We start from the raw sequence: 21,425 nt of genomic DNA on the forward strand, positions 1-21,425 counted from the left end.
GGTACTTACCTTCATCTCCTCTTTGTCTGTAGAAGCTTGGAGCTGCATTGGTCCTCCTGTGTGTGTACTGCTGGCCGAGGTATGTGTTTGGGTCTCAGCATGTGCAAGGCTCAGAGCTTGTGGTGCACTATCCTTACTCATTCAGCCTGTTTGGTAGGTGGTCAACGCTGAATACAGACTAGCTCACAAAAACTGAGCTTATGCCTAGTGAAGCATTGGTAGCTGCGATATCTTTATTTCCTTTCAGCACACCGTCTGCTTCTCTTTTGAGATGCTTTAAGAGAAATCTCTCCCTTACTTCTTTTTTCAACACATGACCTAACAAGTGCCTGTCCCTTTTTTTCAGTCTCCTCCTCCTCTATTCTTAACTACATTCCCTCTCTGCCTCACACTCCACTTTAATGCACTTCCTTCTCTGCTTTCCAGTTTTCTCCTCCCTCTCTCCCTCTCCCTCTCTTCCCCATGGTCTGTCAGTCTGCCCATGTGCACCCAGGATTATGTATCCTACTCTCCTCCTGCCAAACTCTCACTCTTCTAGGAGTGCTGAATAGCCTTGGTATGGATATTGATAATAATTTACTGATAACAGTTTTTTTTATCAATTATGCTCATAGGTCAGGTTCTTAGCTAATCAACTTCTTGATTCCTGACTTTGCTGTTTAGGCTTCCTTTAGGTTTTCAGTGTAAGTTCAGCTTTGTTTTTACTACCTATGAGCCAGAGCTGAGGTTCACATGTGACTCAGGTGTACAAGAGCGCCACAGCCGTGTCCTTTCAAGCTGCTAGAAAAACATGCGAGCACTGATAAAAGGAAATGATAAAGTGGAAGGCCTACAGTCCTGATGAACTGGAGGAGGCAGAGCAATTCCCATCTTTAATTCACACCATCCATCGAATGTCGTCATCCACCACTGTAGCCGGCATCTCCCCCACAAACCCAGAACTCACACTTGCATGAAACTCTAGCTAGACAAATATTTATTGGATGTGACATATTCACACCAAAGTGATGACAGGGCCACATGTGGTGCTGGACAAAACATAAATGTGTACTGTTTAGATAATGAGCTATTAGTCATGTCTTGCTGTACTACAATTATTTTTGTTAGGGGGAGAGTGAGAAAAGATATATATAGTAGTTAAGATTCAACAACTGCACATGATTATACTGGACCAAGAAGTCTTGTGATTGTGTAGCTTCAGCAAACAGTGCAGGCAACACAACTCTGAGTTTTACTCAGAGTTTTATGAGCAGTTTTATGTCTGTATCAGTACCAGCTGATGCAGATAAATAATTCAGCCTCATCATTGTCTACAGGCACATTGCACGAGACAGGCAGGTGGAGGACAAATCACATCAAAGGACTATTAAAAGCTGTATATGGCTTTAGGAGAGGCCATTCCTCCGCTATGGGGCTAATAACCCTCAATGTGAAGTAGAGCCTCATTAAGGCTGTACAAACTCAGCACAGATCACTTATTAAGGCAGAATGATGGAACATCTAGCTGTCAGCTCACTGCAGTGCTGTACCTTCATTGAGATATTTTGTGGATCATAATGTGTTACTGTGCAATGGTGCAGAAAAGCGCCAGGAAACATCAAAAGCACTTGAAATGTTATGTGAAATAGCCCCAGTTCAGCCTAACAATCCATATAAAAACCTCCAAAACAAAACAGTATAAGATCTAAATGGAGCTGTGGACACTTACTCTCTTATTCTAGATCTTCCTGTATAAATTTACTCATCTTCACAGCACTACATTGAACATAATAAACTCTGGGAAAGTGTAAAGCTAGGATATCCCAGCAAAACGTTAAAACAGAGCCTCATATAGGGGCAAACAAAGCGGTTTTCATATCTGCAGCATATTTACACCACATACATGCCGCATATCTAATAAAATGTGAGATTATGTCATACACTTCAGGCAACAGAAGCTCTCCTTGCAAACACCAACAGTGATATATTAGTGAGTCATTTCTTCATGCTTTTGAATGTACTATGAGTACGCTGTAAGGTCAGAATGCCCTTACAGCTTCTCTTATGGCCCCATCTCCTGGCCACAGAGCTGTAAAACAGCACTAACGGTTACCTCGCAGTCATCAGCAGGAACACCTATTAACATTCACAGTGTCCCTGTGGGCCTTCCTACCTAGTTGACTCGTTGATAAGGAGGATGGTGAGCGGATGGACGTTACAGAATAGGTGAGAGGAAGTCCAGAGGGAGTGTTGCAGAGGCAGCAAGACAGGAAATAAAATCAAGCAAGAATGATTTTAGGGCTACGCTAACAGAGGCCAGAATGGAAACCGAGTGCCTGCATAATCTCAGTATCTCAATTAATGCATGTCTGCTGGGTGTAGTGCAGTTTGGTAGTGAAAATGCTTCCACTTATGTCATGGTGAGGCCTATTAAAATGACTATATTGTTAAAATGTGTTTAAGAGTGTCTGGACTCCTGTTACAATCCCTGTAGGGCCATGCATAGTCAAAGCTCATGCCAGATATTTCCAATTAGTGAAAGGTTATTATGTTGTCTTGTTGCAGACTGCAGCTAAATATACCAGGGTGACACATAACCCTGTTGAAGCCATGGTCCGCAAATAGCATTGCCCCAGTAGAGTACATATACAGTTCAGTGAATTTGCATATTGCTGATGAGAAATGTGTTGACATTGTTCAGCGGAGTCTGGAGGAGCAGGTGCCACATTATGCTGAGTTGGTGAAATGGTAAATGTCTCTATGGTCTAATCTAAATGCCTGAGGTAGAAGGAACAGGAAGCCTCCTCTCCTTTAAAAGAAAAAAAATATTACATCAAACAAACTGCGGCGTTTGATGTTGTTAGTTATAGGGATGGCCTTAAAACTGTTCTTTAATTATATGGCTACGATTTTACAGCTTTGAAAATAGTCCTGTTTCCAGCATATCTTAAAGCTGACTATTGCATTCAAAACTGTACGTAGAGAAGAGTGCAAGTTAAAGCATAACGGCGGTAACCTCCAGCACCCAGCACAACATTTACAATTTTGCGTCGCGCGTTTTTCTCGCTGGAGTCGATGACTTAAAAGGCTGCAGTGTTTGTGCTTGTTGTCTGCAGCAACTCTTACCGTATTGAAGTTGTGGAAGAGGCTCATGCTGTGTGGAGGAGGGGGGGTCTCCACTGGGAACTGCAGGAAGGGCTTCATGTCCAAGTGGGGTTGGATCACTGTGGGGGTCCGTAAGAATGTCGGCACTGCTGCCCCAGCTCGATTGATGCCTCCTAAACACAGAAAGAGACAGAGATACATAAGTATGCACGGTATTTTCCAGCATTCATGAGCCCAGGCTCCGGGGTGTGTTTACTCAAATGTGTGACAGAGAATTTAAACAGTGTCTTTAGGTGATATAAAGAATACAAATTAAAGCAAGAGACAGAGAGAGGAAGGGAAAAAACAACAAAAACATGTGCTTTTTATAACAGGCTGTGTACAGTTGCTTCCTGGAAGGTGCAGGTGAATTCCAAAATGCACAATAATGTATAATTTCACTGCAAAAGCAATTATCTCTCTGTGGACAGAACAAAGCTATGTGACGCCCCATAGAAGCATACAGTTTCTACACAGTGAGGAAAAAAGATGCATTTGGTCAGTTAAGGGCTTTTCATTGATTGCTGCACAGATCTTCTGGTTTTCCAGACGTGTTGGCAAGACTGAATCTACAAAGTGTGACATTGCTTTAATACATATGGAATGATGTTGAGGGTTTTGTGGACTGAATGATTCACATCCCCGAAACAGGAATGCCATAAGGAAGAAAAGGATGCCACAGAGGCAGAGGGGATTCCTCTTATCCACCTGTCTGCCAGTGTGCTCTCTTCTTCTCTCCTCTCCTGGGAGACATCTGCAGCTAGATGATAATGAGTTCCATCTCAGGCAGCGCTGCTTTATGTCATCCTGTGTTGTGCACTACAGCTGGATCACTTAGTTGAGTCTAATTATAGTATGAATGAAAGAAGAAGTACCACATACTTCATTTGGCTGGATTTCTAAAGAAATCGAAAAACGCAGTCACTTAAGAAAACTACTGCAAGGGTACCCTTGCACACAGAGAGATACACATGCACACGCGCGCACACACACACACGCAATATTTTATTCGCCTATAAGAAACATGTGAGGCTGCCTTAATGATACGCAGTTTCCTATTCTCCCCATTGCTCCCATCTGGCTTCTCTTCCTTTTCCTCCTTATTCCCTCTCGTCTCCTCTCTAACCTCTGTCAAGGATGATAGTGATGGGGCCCAAACAGCAAAACTCAGCCTCAGCAAGCTCTTAGATTAAGCCTCTTAATATCCGCAACTGGATTTCTATGGCTTTCAAATTCCTCCGAGACTTAAAGCTCTGCCGCTCTCCTTTTCGGGATTGCTCTAAGCTACTTTTTTTGCTCTGTTACTTGCCATCCCTCACCGTGGTTTCCACAGCAGTGCTTTTCTACCTTCCTCCACACTTCCACATGCTAATTTGGGCATTATTTGACACCTCTGCGATTTCATCAAGCTTTATGTCAACTGAATGTAAACAGAGAAAATATTATGACTGCTGCTTTGAAGACTATGTTACCAGATGGAGTCGCCGAAGTTTGGATTAGAGTGAGTGGGAGAGAAAGGGATAAGAAAGAGAGAGCGGGGGGGATTGACTTTGTCGGGCTGGAGTGAAAGTGCTGTCTCAGCTGCCTTCTGCTACGCATCTGTAGGCCTCGAGGTGCAGAGGACTGCATCATTACCTCTAGTTAAGCATTTAAATTTTCTAGTCTAAACAAACCAAACATATACACATGCAAACACGTGTATGAAAGCACAAAACCACACAATTATTCTTACAACATGTGAAACAAGTTTGAGGCTTCTTGCCTGCTGGTTTTCCAGCTGGTGCAGTCTGACTCAGCAATCTTAAACTCTTTCATTTTACATTAGGTTTAAAAAAACTGACAGGTTTTTTAGTTTTCCTAATTAAATATGTACACTTGCAAACATGCAGAGTTCACCCTTTAATCTAAACTCCTCGTGAATGTAGCTTCTTCTGATGAAAGAGGATTAGAAGTAACTGATGAAGCCAGTTTGTCCCCTATCAGGGCTGCATCACTAATACAATGATTCTTCACTGCATTTATCATGGCGTCGTGCCGTGTCTCAATACATCGTCTCCTTTAGCATCTTTGTACAAGTTCATGTGTGAATGTGTGTTTTGCTTGTATGGAGTGAGACTCTGTTAGCTGAAATTGCACAGCAGTAATGTTTGCAGCTCCCCAGCGAGTCTGTCCTTGAACACTGAGACCGTTACTGGCAGCGGGTCAGGCAGTGTCTGGCAGGCTTACAGAGAGATTGGCTGAGTGGAGGGCAAAACGCGTCTCTGCAGCAGCACAAGGAGCTGAAATCCGAGGAAGTGAATGGAGCTGTGGACCAGACATGAGCAAGAAGAGCAGTTGGCCCTTGAGCCCAAGACATATGTGTGTTTTGTCAGCGTGCATAAATGTGGCTGCACCATATATTTATCCCATTAATTTAATCTCTCTCTGGGGATCTCCTTACAATGTTAACTGAACAAATTGTTATATGGTGCAGGAGTATGGCAAGTGCACAAATGCATTTTCGCAAACATATGGGCATTTTATGTGCAGTGTGTAAACAAGTGCATGTGTTTAAGTGCTCCCACTTGGCTTTTACGGACCAGACTTCAATGAAGTCAGAGCTGATAAAACAATAAATTGTAAATGAGTAATAACAAGAAGTCTCCTCTAATGGCTTCTATGCAAATACTACACATATATAATTTTTTTTTGTTGTAGACAGGAGGACAAACAGAGTAAGCAACTTGGCTGTCTGTGACTGGCATTTTACAGCGTTTTCTACCCTTTAAATGACTAAAAGAAAAACAAATCAATTTACTTTAAATCGCAAAAGGCCTTCACAGTTCATCAAAGAACTGTTATGTGTACTGTTATTAGTAAAACTAATTACAGCATGCAAAAGTAAGTGATGACAAAACAGGATCTTTGCTCACTGTAGTCTGATATTCCCTTCCTCAGTACTCCCTTGTGGCTGTTGGAGCCTGTTCTGTGTGAGTGTATGTGTGGTAGAAATTGACAGACAGGGCTGCCTGGAAGAGCTGAGAGAACTCAGACAGTGATTTGGATGTTGTTAAACCCTCTGACATGCCAGGAATCCTACCAGGCTAACAGGGGCCATAATCAGAGCTCATAAACAGCCTGTGGGACGCTGCCAGAAGGCTTGGATTTGCAGGCTTTTTTGAAGAGTTTGTCTTCATATGAGCCTTTATTATTCACTTGTTGTGAGGACCATCACGAGTTTTGTACCTTGATTAGAATGTCGAGTTAGGTCTAGGTTATGAACAGTACTGAGGGCAAGAGACAGCACGAAAATAAGCACCACTCCAAGTAGTTATATGTGCCAATACTAAAAATGGCCACAAACCCATGCTTACACTGTATAAATACAACAGCAGGTAACGCCGACTCCTCCTGTAGCTGAATGTCAGTGTTCTTGGGCAAGATATTGAACTGCCCCCCATTCATACATCAGATGTGAGTTTATGCATGCTAGTTAGAGAAATGCTTAAATGCATAGAAAAAAGCATTAGATGAATGTTTGTATGAATGGGTCAATGTGGCTTGTAGCAAAAAAAAAATGCTTTGAGTGCTCAGTTAGAGCAGAAAGGTGCTATGTAAATACCAGTCTGTTTATGCATACGCACTAATAAATGACCCTCATTCCTGCTTCACCATGTGACACATTTAATCCCTAAAGCTGTTTCTGTTTGGGGTTGAACAAGTGGAGGCAAAACTGAAAATACAAGTACACATAACTGATGGTTGATCAGAGCAAATTAATGTGGTTACTGCCTTTCTTTTGTATTTCCTGATCCTGCCTCCCCCACCCAAAATGATGATACCGTACACTAATGTAAAGATAGTGAAAAGAACAGAAGCTATTTCAAAATCAGTTCGAGCAATCGGTGAATCAAAAAGGAAAACATGCTTAAGGGTGATGATTTTCATACGATAACCAGCGTTTTACATATAATAAAAGTAAAATGCGAACATAAAATGTGATACTAAGCTCATACAAAGCTTTGTTTACTCCAACGCATGTGAAAAAAAGAGAAAAGAAATAGAGCTGATTTGGTAAGAATCTTTGGAGAAAACACCATCGTGTGTTTTCCTTCCCCCGTTCTGCTAGACAAAGAGCTGTTTCTAGAATCTAGGCTAAGAGAATCTTTTCATGTCTTGAGATTATCTAACAGGCCGTGTAGATTGCGCCACGCTGTGTTCAGCCTTCTTTCCCATGGGCGTTGGATGCATTCAGGGGAGAACAATGGGCACAGGGTAGTTGGCACCAGCCATGCTGGACGGCCACAGATGTGCCAGGGTTGTTGGCAGTGGGGGCAGGGAGAAGGAGGTGGAAACAGTGAGGATGCCAACTTGCCCTTCTGCGGGGATCTGAAGCTGGCACCTGTCCTCCTCATTGCCCAGAGGGAACAGAGACATAAGAACTTATATATAAGATCAAACATATCTGCGGCACTGATTATAATCAGTGCCGCAGATATGTTTGATGCAGGAATATAACCAACAGATGTGTTGGTAAGTCTGGATGCATAGCAGCTGCCTGAAATCAATGTCATGCCATGACAACTACGAAAAATAATTTGGGATTTCAACATTTTATGTGAAAAAGTAAATTCAGTAATGAACTGTGATTTTATTTACCTATCGTATGCATGTAGCGCATTAAGCTCTCAGACTAAAGAACTCTGATTCAGCGACATGAATACAAGAGACCAGAGCTCCAAAAGTTTGATAAGAGGGGCAACTCGGCTTCAACCATATATATTTAATTTGTGCTATATACTGGGATATTTATAATTGAGCTATTTTATTATATTTTGTAACCTTGTAATATACTGTATTATTCGATTAAGTTTGGTCAGTAACTGTTCTTATTGTCTTGGAGCAACTGTGGCCACAAAATTTCATCAGGGATTAATAAAACATTCTGATTCTGAGTTTACCACAGACCATAAATGCTCGTCAGTCCAGTCTGACTGAATCAGAAGATGATTTCTGCCTGAAAATGGACAAATTCACAGCAGATTTATTTACTGCAGATGGACAACTGTCTTCACAACCAGTAAAGAGGAGAGTGTAGTGACCTTAATAACAATCTTATTATTATTTAACTATTTGTGAAGCTAATGTGGGATCAAGGCTAGTTTACAATTCCATATCCCATACGGGCTAAAGCGTGCAACCAGCAGCTGCTCATCTGTCTCCATTTGTTTTCTAAATTTCTTACTCTTATTCCTTCCTTGTTTGCCTTATGATCAGCTCAGTGTGAATTTTGTGCTGTACACAGCTGAGCCCAGGTCTGGAAGAATAGCCAATTCATTACAGGCCATGGAGGGAGCATGATAGAGAGTGGGCACGGGGTATAAGAAGGGGAGAAAGAATGAAATTTTGACCCTTATCCATTCCTGTTCCAGTTTCAGTCCCAACAGGACACTGTGGCTGGCTTTCACTTGACCATAAGCGCAATCAACAGGATCACAGGCTTGGCCAAAAGCCCTGAACAAATGCAAAGAAAAAAAAAGTCACTCGCACTCTACAGATGGCTGATTCATACACACACAGGAGACAAACCAATGCACATCAAAGAAACAAGTACATGCGCACATACAGTTTTCTAAAAGACTGAATGTAGTTTTTGTCTAACACCCACTTTTACACAAGAATGTCCTGTTTGGTTCATGAAGGGCATAATTCCCCTTGAGTCACCTGTGTCCATGAGTTTAAAGCGGTGTCCTTCATAGAGAAGGAAACCTTTATGTCCACATACACACACAAACAGGCAATGTTTCTGCAACCTGTAACACAGGTTTGTCCTGATATGTCAACTGTCACCTCAAAATCTTTGCAGCACTGTACAGTTCATTAGCCCCAAGAGACTTGCTACAGACTGTATCCTGTTCTGTCTACCTGTCGATGCTCTCTTCACAGACAGCTGTGCCAGCAGAATCCGTCCTTCAGATAGCTGCCACAGCTGGCGCTAGGAATGAATTATGGATTCGCACAGTGTGAATGACAGGTAGCAATGTGGTTCATTGGACACTGCACCGAATGCAGCAAGGCTCGTATAGGGGTCCGCATGTCACAATGCAAAATCTTGGAAAACACAAGCAGTTTTGATAGCAAGCAACCACCAGAGTGTGCTGCTGAGTGCATCGGAATATTTCAAAGTCACATCAAGCCTCTGCTAATTTCTAGCTTCCTGTGAAGGTTAATACATTCACACAAGATAGGTGGACGGAGATTAAGATCTGTTTGATTTGCTGCCTGGAACTGCTGGTGTTATGCTACGCTTTAATAAGAGGATTATGCAGGGGGAAAGCGGGGGAAGCTGAAACTTGTTTCACTGCCACAAATAAGAGTAGGTTTCTCTGTTTGTGTTCACGTTGCATGTAAGGTATGTTTGTGTGTGTTTGTCTTTGACAAGAGAGATGTGTTCCCTGTTAGGTCGTAAAAAAACAATTTGAGTCATTAGTTTCTGCAAAAGGGATACAGTGGTTGCTCTCCAAGTCTTTAATGTTAGGTATCAGTTAGGACATGCCTCAGTCTTGAATACAAAATACACTGGAAAGAGAGTTATGAGCACGCACACACACACACACACACACACACACACACACACACACACACACACACACACAAACAGTCACTCAAGCATATTTGTGTACATTTTTCTGCATTGGTGGCAGAAGCTTAAATTTTCTCTGCTAATTGTAGGTCTGTTAGATTTTTTTAACCAAACCTACCAATTTGGAGAAGAGCTGTTTCACATTTTTACTGTAATTGCACTGCAAAGTACAAGAAAAGTACATGCTGCAGCATGCATGGTTTTATTTTGAGTGGCTCAAATAAAAAAAAAATGCCAGCAACTTGAAGGTCAAACAAAGTTAAACTAGCTTCCACTGAGTGATCCATGCTTTACATGCAGTTTTAGGTCACTGTACAAACAAACAGGAAATCATCATCCACATCCTGAGCACACAAATGCACACAGAAAGCCTTGTCTTTTCCAATCTGATCAGGGAACTGAACTCAAGATCTATTGAAAGCCAAGCTTTCCTTTAAAATATTACAAATAAAATCGGGCACATATTTTCTCCTCAGAAAAAAAAATCCCACATGCACTAGACATACTTGATATACAGCTAGGTAAACCTTCCGGCTCTCCCAGAGGGGAATATTGTGCTTAATGATAGCCTGGATGGGACGGTAATGACACCCTATTGAGATAATATGACAGTGGCAGGCCTTAAAAAGCCCCCCAAAAGATCCCACGTTGATCTCTTCTAAGTAGCTGAATCAAGGCTGGGAGGATTTAATTGCTAGTCTGTCTCTTCGTTAGACGCAGAGGAGCTGACTGGGGATTCCAAGAGTCATGGAGAGAAGAAAGATGGGCACTAGGGGAGGAGGTATAATGCAAAAATAATGGCATGGAATGAGGTGAAGACAGCCTGCATCTGAGATCCCTACCTACCTCTAGCTACCAATCTACAACTCAGTGTTACCCAGTGTCCAGAATTGCCCAGAATGCGTACAAGGGCCAGTGCACGTGCTTGATCCACAGAAGCAGATGCACACCCTTGTTTGATCTTATATATAAGTTCTTATGTCTCTGTTCCCTCTGGGCAATGAGGAGGACAGGTGCCAGCTTCAGATAAATCTCCTGCTGGAAACTGAACTTTTGGAGGCTACTGGGTTTTGTTTATTTGCAGGGTATGTGTAGATAGAGGCACTCACACACTGATATAGACATGCGTGAACAAATATCAAGTGGGATGGTCTATCTATCTACACGGACTTTAAGTGTATATATTTTAGGGCTTTCATCAGCTTTAGAAAGTCAAATCTCCCAAAAAATTTCCCAGTAAAGGTGGTCCAATAAAATGATGTTTCTCTGTTACTTGACATGATTAATATACAGTTTTTGTGTGGTTCCACCTTAAATCAATGATGGCACTTAAAATGAAACACTTTGGTGGGGTAGCCACTTGCTGGTTCTCATGTTACAACCTGCACCAAACCATTCAGGGCAGGAGGAGGAACTGATTTAATGAAAATAAGTCTGAATTGGCCTGAGACTCATTGCATTCCAGTGTGATATTTATCTCAACAGTCAAAAGGGCTATGTAATTTAACTTGAACTATAGCACAAGCGTAAAATGATTTTTCAGGGCAAGGCATAGCAAGTGTGTAGTCTGTGCATGTCTGTCTATGTGTGTGTGTATGCGAGTGTCTGCGATGACAGTGAGGGTTTGTGCTGTTTTGAGGTCAATAATGACAGACGAATAGCTGTCAGGGTTAATGGGAGGGGACAGCCAGGGATGATGAGAACACAGAGCGAACACTGCTGTGCAATTCAACACAGGCAGAAGCTAGAGACAAGGCACACAGGGTCAAAATGGGAGCATAAAGCAAACACACAAACACTCTATGTGCAAACACACACTCTGTGTGGCTGCCCTCGTCAGGGAATCAGTTTGAATTTATTTTCTAACTTTAAGCCATAGGCCCAGTTCAACAAGGGCACAAAAACATACAATACATGCTTGGTGCAATATTTTGCAGCCTCACTTAAAATGAAAGTATCATCACTTAATTGTGAGTAATGATTGGGAAGTTTGTATAAAAGTATAAAATCACCTGTGTTGATGCAAATAAGGGCAGTTAAACTAAACTCTAAATGCTTAAGCACCTTTAATGGCAAATGCAAAGCACAGCAGTTTGCTTCCACTAATTTCAGTCTTTTTTGTAGAACTTAGGCTTCTACAAATAAGCCAAAAATATTTTATGTTGCTGGATCTCTCATAAAAAGCCACCAAATGTCAGTCTTAAATAATTTCTGCCTGTATACGTGAACATTAGCTTTACAAAGATGCTGTTTTATATGGACTATATGAAGCTTCTAAGGGGTTTTCACTATTTGAGAACCCTCCATTATACACTGCAGCTGTTGTGAATTTATACTGATGTTATAAGCTGCCATCGTTTGAAGCTGGTGACAATCCTTTCAGAGTCATGTTTGATCATCAAAAGATATTAGACAAAGAAAAATACTGTACAGTTGCATTTTGTATTTGGTCAGTTGTAACTGACAACTGTGACATGAATGTGAGCAATTAGATCAAACCTTAACAGGTTCAACACTTTTATAAAAGCTAAGAGAACATTCTGAGATTCTATATTCCTCCATGCTTCCCTTCAAGTTCTCTGCTGTCTGTTCTCATTCTTTCTCAGGTTTCTATCTTTTTCATATAGTTTTCTTTTGTAATGAATGCTCCTCCCTTGCCAAAAGTCAGGCTAGTAAGATGATCACAGTTGCTGTCCAGAAGAGATGCATCTGAGTATCACTAGCTGCAGGCAGAGTCTGAGTCAGTGATGGATGGACTGTTGGAATGCTGGATGATGAGGGGGAGAGGGGGGCATTGCTTTGTTGTGTCTCTTGAAAAAGACTAATTTACTGTTTTAACAGCCGCTTACACCTATGCAGAAAGGGGAGAGGAGGGACAGAAGGCAGGATGACAAGATGGCGTTCTTCTGGGAAGGAAGCACACTGGAGCATGAACCTCCTCTATCTCCCTTCTCTCCACCTGTCTTTGGCTGTTTGTTGTTTTCCTCCTTGCTCCCATTTTCCCATTTATTCCATGGCACCCAGCCCCCACCCAACCCCCACCCCATCTCCTCCCTTTCTTCCCTTGTTCAGGGCTCAAGTCACACACCCAGGTGGAACAATAGCCTGTGACTTCATTCCCATGCACCGCTCAGAGACTAGTGCCCTCAGGTATGGAATTCTATCACTCAACAATAAACAGGTGGATCAACCCAAATACACTTCGGAGGAGATCGACAAAAGCACGAGATTCTCTCTGAGATTAGACCCCCACCCCAAAGGAAGAGAAAGGAAGGAGGCATGATGGCTTGGAGGAAGGAGGAGGCTGGGAGTTCAACACTATATAGCCGCAGTGTTTGAGGAGCAGCAACCATAATGTGCCCCTGCTTGTGTTTGCCACTCTATTTCAACGACTTCCATTCCCCAAGGAGGATGGAGGGCAATATGCTATCAGCCTAATAGAGAGGGGGAGGATACTTTATGAGGTTGACAAGCGCTGCTTTCATTTCAGGCCTGCAGTGTCATTTCTATGAATGTGATAACTAACGAGCATGTCCTCTAACACGCGGCTCTCTGTCCAGTTCTGAGCAATCCTACCACGGCTCAATCTCTTTAAGTGCTCTGGGGTCTCTGCTGTAATGTCATTTGTCATTGAGGTCGAGAAATGACAATTTTGTTTAAATCAGAACTCATCACCCCACAACTACAGTCAGATATGGAAGGCAAGCCACAAAGCAATTTTAGGCATAAAATTGAAATTCTGAAATTCAAAAAGCTGAGCTGAAAAAGTTCTTGAAGAGATTTTTAATATAAATTTGGCCGCACAAAAACACCCCGCATGGATGCTAATTCCCATGGCAGTGCTCACTTTATGAAAAAGGGAAACCTCTGTGAACCAGACCCCAGCTCGTTTGTCAAAGCTGAGAGGAATGCTTTCCTTTGGTTGTCTCGTACTTACGAGCTAAGTCGAGAGCGAGCTTTACACTTCTCATACCCACTTCCACACCTTTAAGCTCAGCTGAGACATATTCAGCATATTTTTCCATGATAGCAGGTGATGCATTATTCAGTGAGCTCAGGTTGATCTTAGCTATAATAAATCTTTGGTCTATAGAAATGTGAAGCACAAAAGGCACACACACAAACTTGCCTCTCTTCTTTTAGTGTTGATGCATGATGAATAAAGAGGAACTGAGCATCCATGAATCACACCTCCATGGAGAGATCTTAAACAAAGCGCATTATGGATAAAAGGAGTGCTTGGCTTTTGAGAAGCAATCCAAAGCAGTATGGTAATGAGAGTAATGAGGATATCAGACACTGAATGTGGTGCAATATGCTTGTTAAATGTGACAGCTGAATTACATCAGAGCTTCGTCCCTGTGAAGCAAAAGACTTGTGAAGCAAACATTCACGCTGACATGTGACGACACCTTACTGTAGCTGTGTTCAATCATAATCTACAACAGGGTAGCAGGGACACCTGGAGATGAGCAACACTGGCTTCCAATTGGAGAGCCATAAGATTAAAGGGTAACCTGGCAAGGCGTATGTATCTGAATCAATTTGCTCATCAGTTGTACAATATCCTCTTTGCCTTTGTGAGGCGCTTAAGAGGTTTTACCTTCAGTTTGGTAGAATTATATTTTTGCCAACATACACATCAATTTATCAAGCAGAAAAGTTCACCTTTTTGCTTTTCAGGAGAGAGCTATCCAAAAAGGTCAATAAATAAAGGTCTTTATCAATATGCAAAAGAAATAGAAATAAAAAGCATTTATCATGCTGTCTAACAGTAAATGCTTATGTTTCATGTAAGGCTTGCATGTCCGGTATGACTTATACATGTGGCCCCTCCTTCTTTTTTCAAGTTATTTATTTTAAGCTCATGCTTATCAATACATTCACTAACCACATCATTAGGTACACCTGTTCAACTGCTCATTGATGCATATATTTACTCTAATCAGGAAATCACATGACACTAACTGTCCATTTAGGCACAGTCTGCACAGGCTCACTAAAGTTAAAACAGAACATTAGATGAAATGTTAACCATTTGAGCCCGTCAGCCAACTGAGCATCATTTAAATGCCACAGCTTACCTAAGTATTGTTGCTGACCGTGTCTATTCCTTTATGATCACAGTGTACCCGTCTTCTGACAGCTGCTTCCAGCAGGATAACACATCATGTCACAAAGCTTAAATCATCTCAAACTGATTTTGCAGACATGACAATGAGTTGGCTGCACACAAATGGCCTCCACAGTCATTGGATTTCGAGCGCCTTTAAAATGTGTGTGGATAATTTAAATCATGGATGTGCAGTCTACAACTCTGCAGTAACTGTGTGATGCTTTCATGTCGATATGGACCAAAATCTCTGGGAAATGTTTCCAGCACTTTGTTGAATCTAAGCCACAAAGAATTTAGGCAGTTCTGAAGGCAAATGGGAGTCCAACTCATCCAAAAGGTTTAACTAAAAAAGAAACCAAAGTTAATGTTGTATGTGCAAAATGACAAAAGGAGCCACATTCCTGAGCTAACTGTGGTATATAGCCAAAGAGATATTCAGAGATAAAATACATATAAATAATAAACTACTTTCTTCTTCTTTCAATTTCTTTTCCATATGGAGAAGCTCCAGTTTTGCTCATCTTATCACAAAGACTGGAAACGGGAGGAAGAGATGTCAGCTTCTCTCTGTAAAATTTTCCAAAATTTACATATCCGACAGTGACAAGAGCGGGGGAAAGATTAACAAAGCCTGATAGGACAAAGTGCTGATTTGACATAATCTCATAAAGAGAGGGACAGTAGTCAAGGAGAGGGCTCTGAGAAAGCAGAGAGGAAAACCAAGTCCGATGCTGCAGTGTAGGTGCTGCTTGCCTGTGCTGCCCGGGCCTCTTTGTTATTATGATTTATTTTTTAATGAGCGGCACTGCCCTCCCCTCTGCCACACAAAGCCCTGATTGAATCTGGCGTTCCATTAGCATGTTAAAGAGGCCCAGCTTCATCTGTGAGCCGCTGACTGACAGTGGATATCATCTCTGTAATTGCTCCATATACTGGACCCAGAGAAAGCCAGAGACACAGAGAGAAAGAGAGACAGAGAGGGAGAAAATAGTTGTGGGGGGGAGGGTTGAAGAAACATAAGGAGGGAGGGATTAGGATTTAAAAGTGGGGATGCTGGAAAGAAGGGGGAGATGAGAGGGGCTGGTGGATCGAGCTCCATCTCAGAATATCTCAATTTGGTACAGTTGGTACCCCATGCAGAGAAGTGGGAATAGTCTGTTTGAATAAGTAATTTTTTTTAAGCTACACTCGCAGCTTTTGACACTTATCAAAGCAAAAACAGTGGCAGCGTTTCGTAACAGAAGCCCTGCTTTTACGAAGCTGTTACACAATCAAACCAGAAATGTTATGTTTGTCGCTGTCGTGTCAGGTAAGGACGTGACACTCTGACGCGTTTGTGCGCACCACACGTCCCTCTCCGTGTCCTATGCTCTCTCCTTACCCCTTTACAGAATGGTTTTATTGTCTTCCTCTATTTTTACACTCACTCCCTTCTCTCCAACTCTTTCACGTCTACTTCCTCATCCCCTCCATCACTGAGCGCCTCCCCTCCACCTCCTCCATGGCTCCCGCTATTCCCTTTCACTGTTCCCCTCTCTCCCTCTCTTTCTATCTGCCCTTCTCTGTCTCTGCAGTAAATGGTAATTGAACAAACCATGTGGTGGAGAAGAGCCGCAGAAAAAGATGGTTATCTTAACTCCACATGCCATGCATCCAAAATTAATCCTCCTCCTTCCATTTCTCCCTCGCTCTCTATTCCTTTGCTATGCTGTGACAGTGTGACGTGCACGCAGTCCCACAACATCGTCAGCCCTGTGTATTAACGTTGGAAGACAGCCCAATGGTACCATGGTGAGCGAGTGTGCATGTGTGTGTATGTGTGAGATTACCATGTGCAGTGGCAGCATATTTCCAATCCTAAGGAAGCGAGGTGACAATGAAAGATGTCTCACAAGCAAAGGAGGATGCACAACACAAAAGTGCACAACATTGCAACATTGCTTTCCTCATCACATCCCATTGCGATTCTGGTATATTTACTATAGATAACAATAATCTATTTCACCAATCCTTTTGGGTCCTCATAAATACTTTCAAGTTTTATTTTCACACACTCTTCGGTTAGACTTAGGCACGGAAACTAGTTGGGTTAGCTTAGTAAAAGATAATAAAATGGAGCTATTTATAAAGCTACTCACATTTGAAGCTTTTCCTCCATTTTCTGAGTTATGTGAGACAAGAATGCAGCTCCATTTGACGTATGTTTAGTCGTATAAAAAAGGAGCAGCAGCAGCTGCAGGAAAACAAGACCATAAATGGAAAAGATGTGTTGATTACAAATGTAGGTCTAGATAAAAATAGTGTTTCTTCCAAGTTAATTGAGAACTTTAGTTTCTTTAGTTATATGAAAACTTTTTAGGAGACAGGGAATACAGAGCTCAGACAGGGTCTGCATTCCTCCAATAAAAACACATTGCTCTTGACAGAACGTGTTTTTTTATCAGGTAGGAAAGCTAAGTTGCAACATTATTTCACAGGAACACTGTGGTTTGATATTAAATAGTATTTTGAACCAGGTCAAATACCTATACGTGCCTCCCTTTTTCTTGTTATATATGAAACCAACATTTCGGCTATTTATTATCCTAAAACTTTACATTTTCTAAATGATCTTAACTCGAGCCTAAAACACAGAACACCTAAAGACTAAGCACTCTACAGAGACACTCAATCGTGCGCACACATTCGCACACCCTCATCCTGCTGCACCCTCCAGGCATACTCTGCTCCACTAACACAACACGAAATCTCTGACACTCACAACACATTTACATGACATTACTGCTGAAGTGCTATAAAATCTGTGCCTGAATATCAACTGTTGAGATGCATCATTTGTTTCTGTGTACGGAGGAATCTGTGCAATAGCAACGCACAACAGGAGCGTTGCACACCACTGGCCTGTAAACTTCGAATATTAGAGAAAGTGTGTGTGTGTGTGTGTGTGTGTGTGTGTGTGTGTGTGTGTGTGTGTGTGTGTGTGTGTGTGTGTGTAAAAAATGAATTTTGAGTTGAAGCTATATTCAAGTGTGCATGTTAGATTTTAATGATCTCCTTTGGGCTCCTGTGGGTTGCTCTGGGTTTAGCATGGTAATCAAGGAGCATGTTGACACACACTGTTAGTCAGATTGATGTGTTTGTTTGGGTGGTGCAGGGCTACGCGGCTTTACACAGTGATGGACTACATTAGCCACTTGCTACTAATCTGAGAATTAATGGCTTTCCCCAGTGATGTGGTTCCCGTGCACAATGTTTTATTCAGATGCTCGCTGGGTCCGTTCGTAAAGTATTTAGATCTATCACTGTTAGGTTCCCTTGGACAAATACTCTATCCAAGTCAATGTAGCCATGTCTGAAGAGGTAGTTTGTCACCAGCAATTATCCTCCAAGTTATACCCTTTCTCAACTATCTCAAACATAGCAAACAGGACACGTGAGATTTTCAGATTCCCCTAAGGTCAATGCTGACATATGTATGCAGGTGCATTTATCTAAAGAAGGAGACCAAGAGAACCAGATGACACAACTCTCTTCAGTTCTATTTGATTCCCCATTTTATGCAAACGTGCTCTGACCAAAAATCATGTGTCTATCGAAGGCTGCTATTGTAGTTTCTAAAGGTTTGACCACAGTTCTTAAATCATGTCTGTTTCTGTTCTTATACTGAGTTTCCATGGCACGCCGATGATGCAGACTGCGCGTTTGTGTTCTAGCTGCTGCTAAAAGGATAGACAGCTGTGACGCTAGAGTGATGACGACAACAAACCATTATGTAGACTTTCCCGTTTGTGCCCTGCATGCTGCATACCTCCCACACCCACCCCCTTTACTCTCATCTCTCTCCATCCTGCTATTGGAGGCTCAGACTGCGGCAGAGCAGGGCAGTGAGATGAAAAACACAATGATTGTTTCTGATGAACAAGAGGGGCTCCGTGAGAGGGAGAGAAAAGAGAGCGGGTCTCTAAGAGTGACAGAGCAAAGGGTAGGAGAACGCAGGAAATCAGAGCATTGTAAAGGTCAGTGTTTGGTTATACAGGAACACCGAAGACTGTGGAGAGTAACAGCTCCGCCTCCCAATTTTGTGTATATTTGTGTGTAGTTGGATAAGAGAAACTAAAGGAAGGAAAGAGGGAACAGACAGGAAGGGAGGGCGCTGGGCTGTACAGTAAAGAGTCTCACCTTGTTCTGCACCATGCACACACAGCACCCCAGCTGTCATCCAGCTTCACTCTCTTTCTCCGTCAGGGCCAGTGAGGACATGCATCATTCATGAGCAGAGACTTATTTGGCTGCGTCATCTCCTCCCATAACTGTCAATAACTTTTTCCCGGCTGTGGCTTCACCTTTACTTCAGGAGTGTGCACTGGACGCAGACAGCAAATTTTACATCATAAATAGCATTTTGTCCTAGAGACAGCAAACTGCAGAAAGTTTTAAGACAGACTAGGTGGTGATGAATCTATTTCCTCATAATGTTCAAGATTGGGCATTCCACCATTTAAAGCCATGGGACCTAATATCTGCGGCACAAAGTGAATGATACAAAAGTTTTTTTAAAGGGCCGAAAGCAAGTGGCACTCACTGTAATTTAGAGCAATTAAAGGGAATGTATTTAAAGGAAACACCGAAACATGTCCCACAGAAATGTAATGTTCTAAAATATATATCTGCTCCTTTAGGAAAAGAAGAACCAACATGTAGAAAAATGTAACAAGAAAGGCTAATTATCTAAGAACTGCTGTGTCCTGCCCTCAGCACCCTTTTTGTCCAGCCTGTCCTCTTTCCTGAGCCCATGCGACGCAACCTGCTGCGAGGCTGCCTGCTGTGAAGGTCACTCTCCCTGCAGCTATGGATTACACAGGCACGCACAGTCAGGCAGAATACGATACTGCCCTTGAGGAGAGGTCTGAGGCTTTGGTTGGCAGAGACAAGGCCTCTGGAACTTATGGACCCACCAGGACCAGCCAGTGTGATAACCAAGCAACCTCATGTCAAGAGTTGGTAGGTGGATGGAAAGGAGCAAAATAAATAGAATAAAACCACAAGAAATCTATCACTTCATACATTCATCCATTCAGAGGTGGGAAAGAATTAAATAAATATACAACTATATATACAAATACTGTAGGAATAATAATGATTTTGCATTAAACTCACCATTACACAAAAGAATAGAAGCTACTTAAAATATTAATAAGAAAAGAAGCAAACAGGTATGGATAGAAATAAAACCCCTAGCTGAGGAGTTCAGGATTCACACATGGTTGTAAAGCTGCAGCTTTACAAACAAAATCAAAATCTTACAATCCAATATAATGAGTTGCAATATTCTAGATGTGACAATTTAAAGAAGCAACTAAGACCTTTTGAAGATCAGCATGAAGAAGAACAATGGAGCAATAAAGCTGAATAGTCCAGCTAGTGTGCAGAACGGCAGTAATCAGAGAGACAAGATGACAGATTTGGTGTTTTTGGTTGCTTTGTATAGTCATTTTAAATGGAAGCTACAGTAGAAGATGCAGCAAATATAAATAGAAAAGAAAAATCAATACTGTGCTTTCTAATAATATGCTCCAGTGGAAGCATATAGACAGAGGGGGGGAAATGGCTATGGATAGAGGCTTTTGGAACATATCACGTGGGCGGCATAGGTGAAGAAAAAAACATTTATCATTAACAAATGATAAATGATAAATAAAAAAAAGACTGTCCAATAAATCTGCATGATTCCGACTGACTGAAGACTGGGCGAAAATTGAGGAAAATTAGCAGCGAACAGTTGGCTGTTGTTAAGGTCATTAGTTACTTTGACCAGCCCTGTTTCAGCGCTCTGAAGAATACAAGGCTGGTCTAAAAGGATTAAAATCAATAGTCATCTTTGGTTTCTAGTGAAATGGGTCAAGTATTTCATGCTTAGGGCCGGGTGAAAAACTGCCAGTGGATAAAGGATAAAACAGTGGAATCAAAAGGGTTTTTAAAAATATTTTTAGAGAGGAACTTAGTTGTTAAAGTGTCATAATTTTAGCGTTCAGCTGTGTGATGTGAAAACACTTAAACTAAGCCAGTTAGCAGCTACGGGTCAAGGTCCACAATGTGGTAGTTAGGACCCACACATATATGGACAATATGACAAATTTTTTTAGTGAAGGAGAATAAAACTGATTGTCAGTGTTGGGGACTAATGGAATACATGTACCGCCGTTACGTATTTAAAATACAAAATATGAGTAACTGTATTCCGTTACAGTTACTGTTTAAAAAGGTGGTATTCAGAATACAGTTACTTTGCTGAAATAAATGGATTACACGGCGGTATTTTCCTGTTTCATATGTTCAGCTATGCCCTCTCTATTTCTGGTTTCCACGCCCCAAACAAAACACGCATTAGGAGGCTCTAATGCCCGTGTCTCAATCTCGCCGCCCATAATGATGTGAAGCAATATTTAAAAAAAATATTCACAAAAATGATTTAATATGAAGGCAATAGGCAGAGTGTTACAGGCATAGCATGTAGCCTCATGGGCAGTGTAGTCCGTGCTGCAGGGAGAATGGACTGCAACTCTG

General features: G+C 41.8%; 1 protein-coding gene across 3 annotated transcripts in view; it reads right to left on the reverse strand.

The window, feature by feature from the left end:
- The window catches only part of znf385a (zinc finger protein 385A), a 52,584-nt gene that overhangs the window by 22,257 nt on the left and 8,902 nt on the right, over positions 1-21,425 (reverse strand). For 2 of the 3 annotated variants that reach the window (XM_082517862.1, XM_082517864.1), the window contains exon 2: positions 3,106-3,257. In XM_082517862.1, the coding sequence (XP_082373988.1) occupies positions 3,106-3,257 (152 nt within the window). Of the gene's footprint in view, positions 1-9; positions 3,026-3,105; positions 3,258-21,425 lie in introns of those variants that run through there. The other variant, XM_082517863.1, reaches the window with a different exon arrangement.

Source organism: Aulonocara stuartgranti, assembly GCF_965226115.1.
Source record: "Aulonocara stuartgranti genome assembly, chromosome: 20".
NCBI classification, from domain to species: Eukaryota; Metazoa; Chordata; class Actinopteri; order Cichliformes; family Cichlidae; genus Aulonocara; species Aulonocara stuartgranti.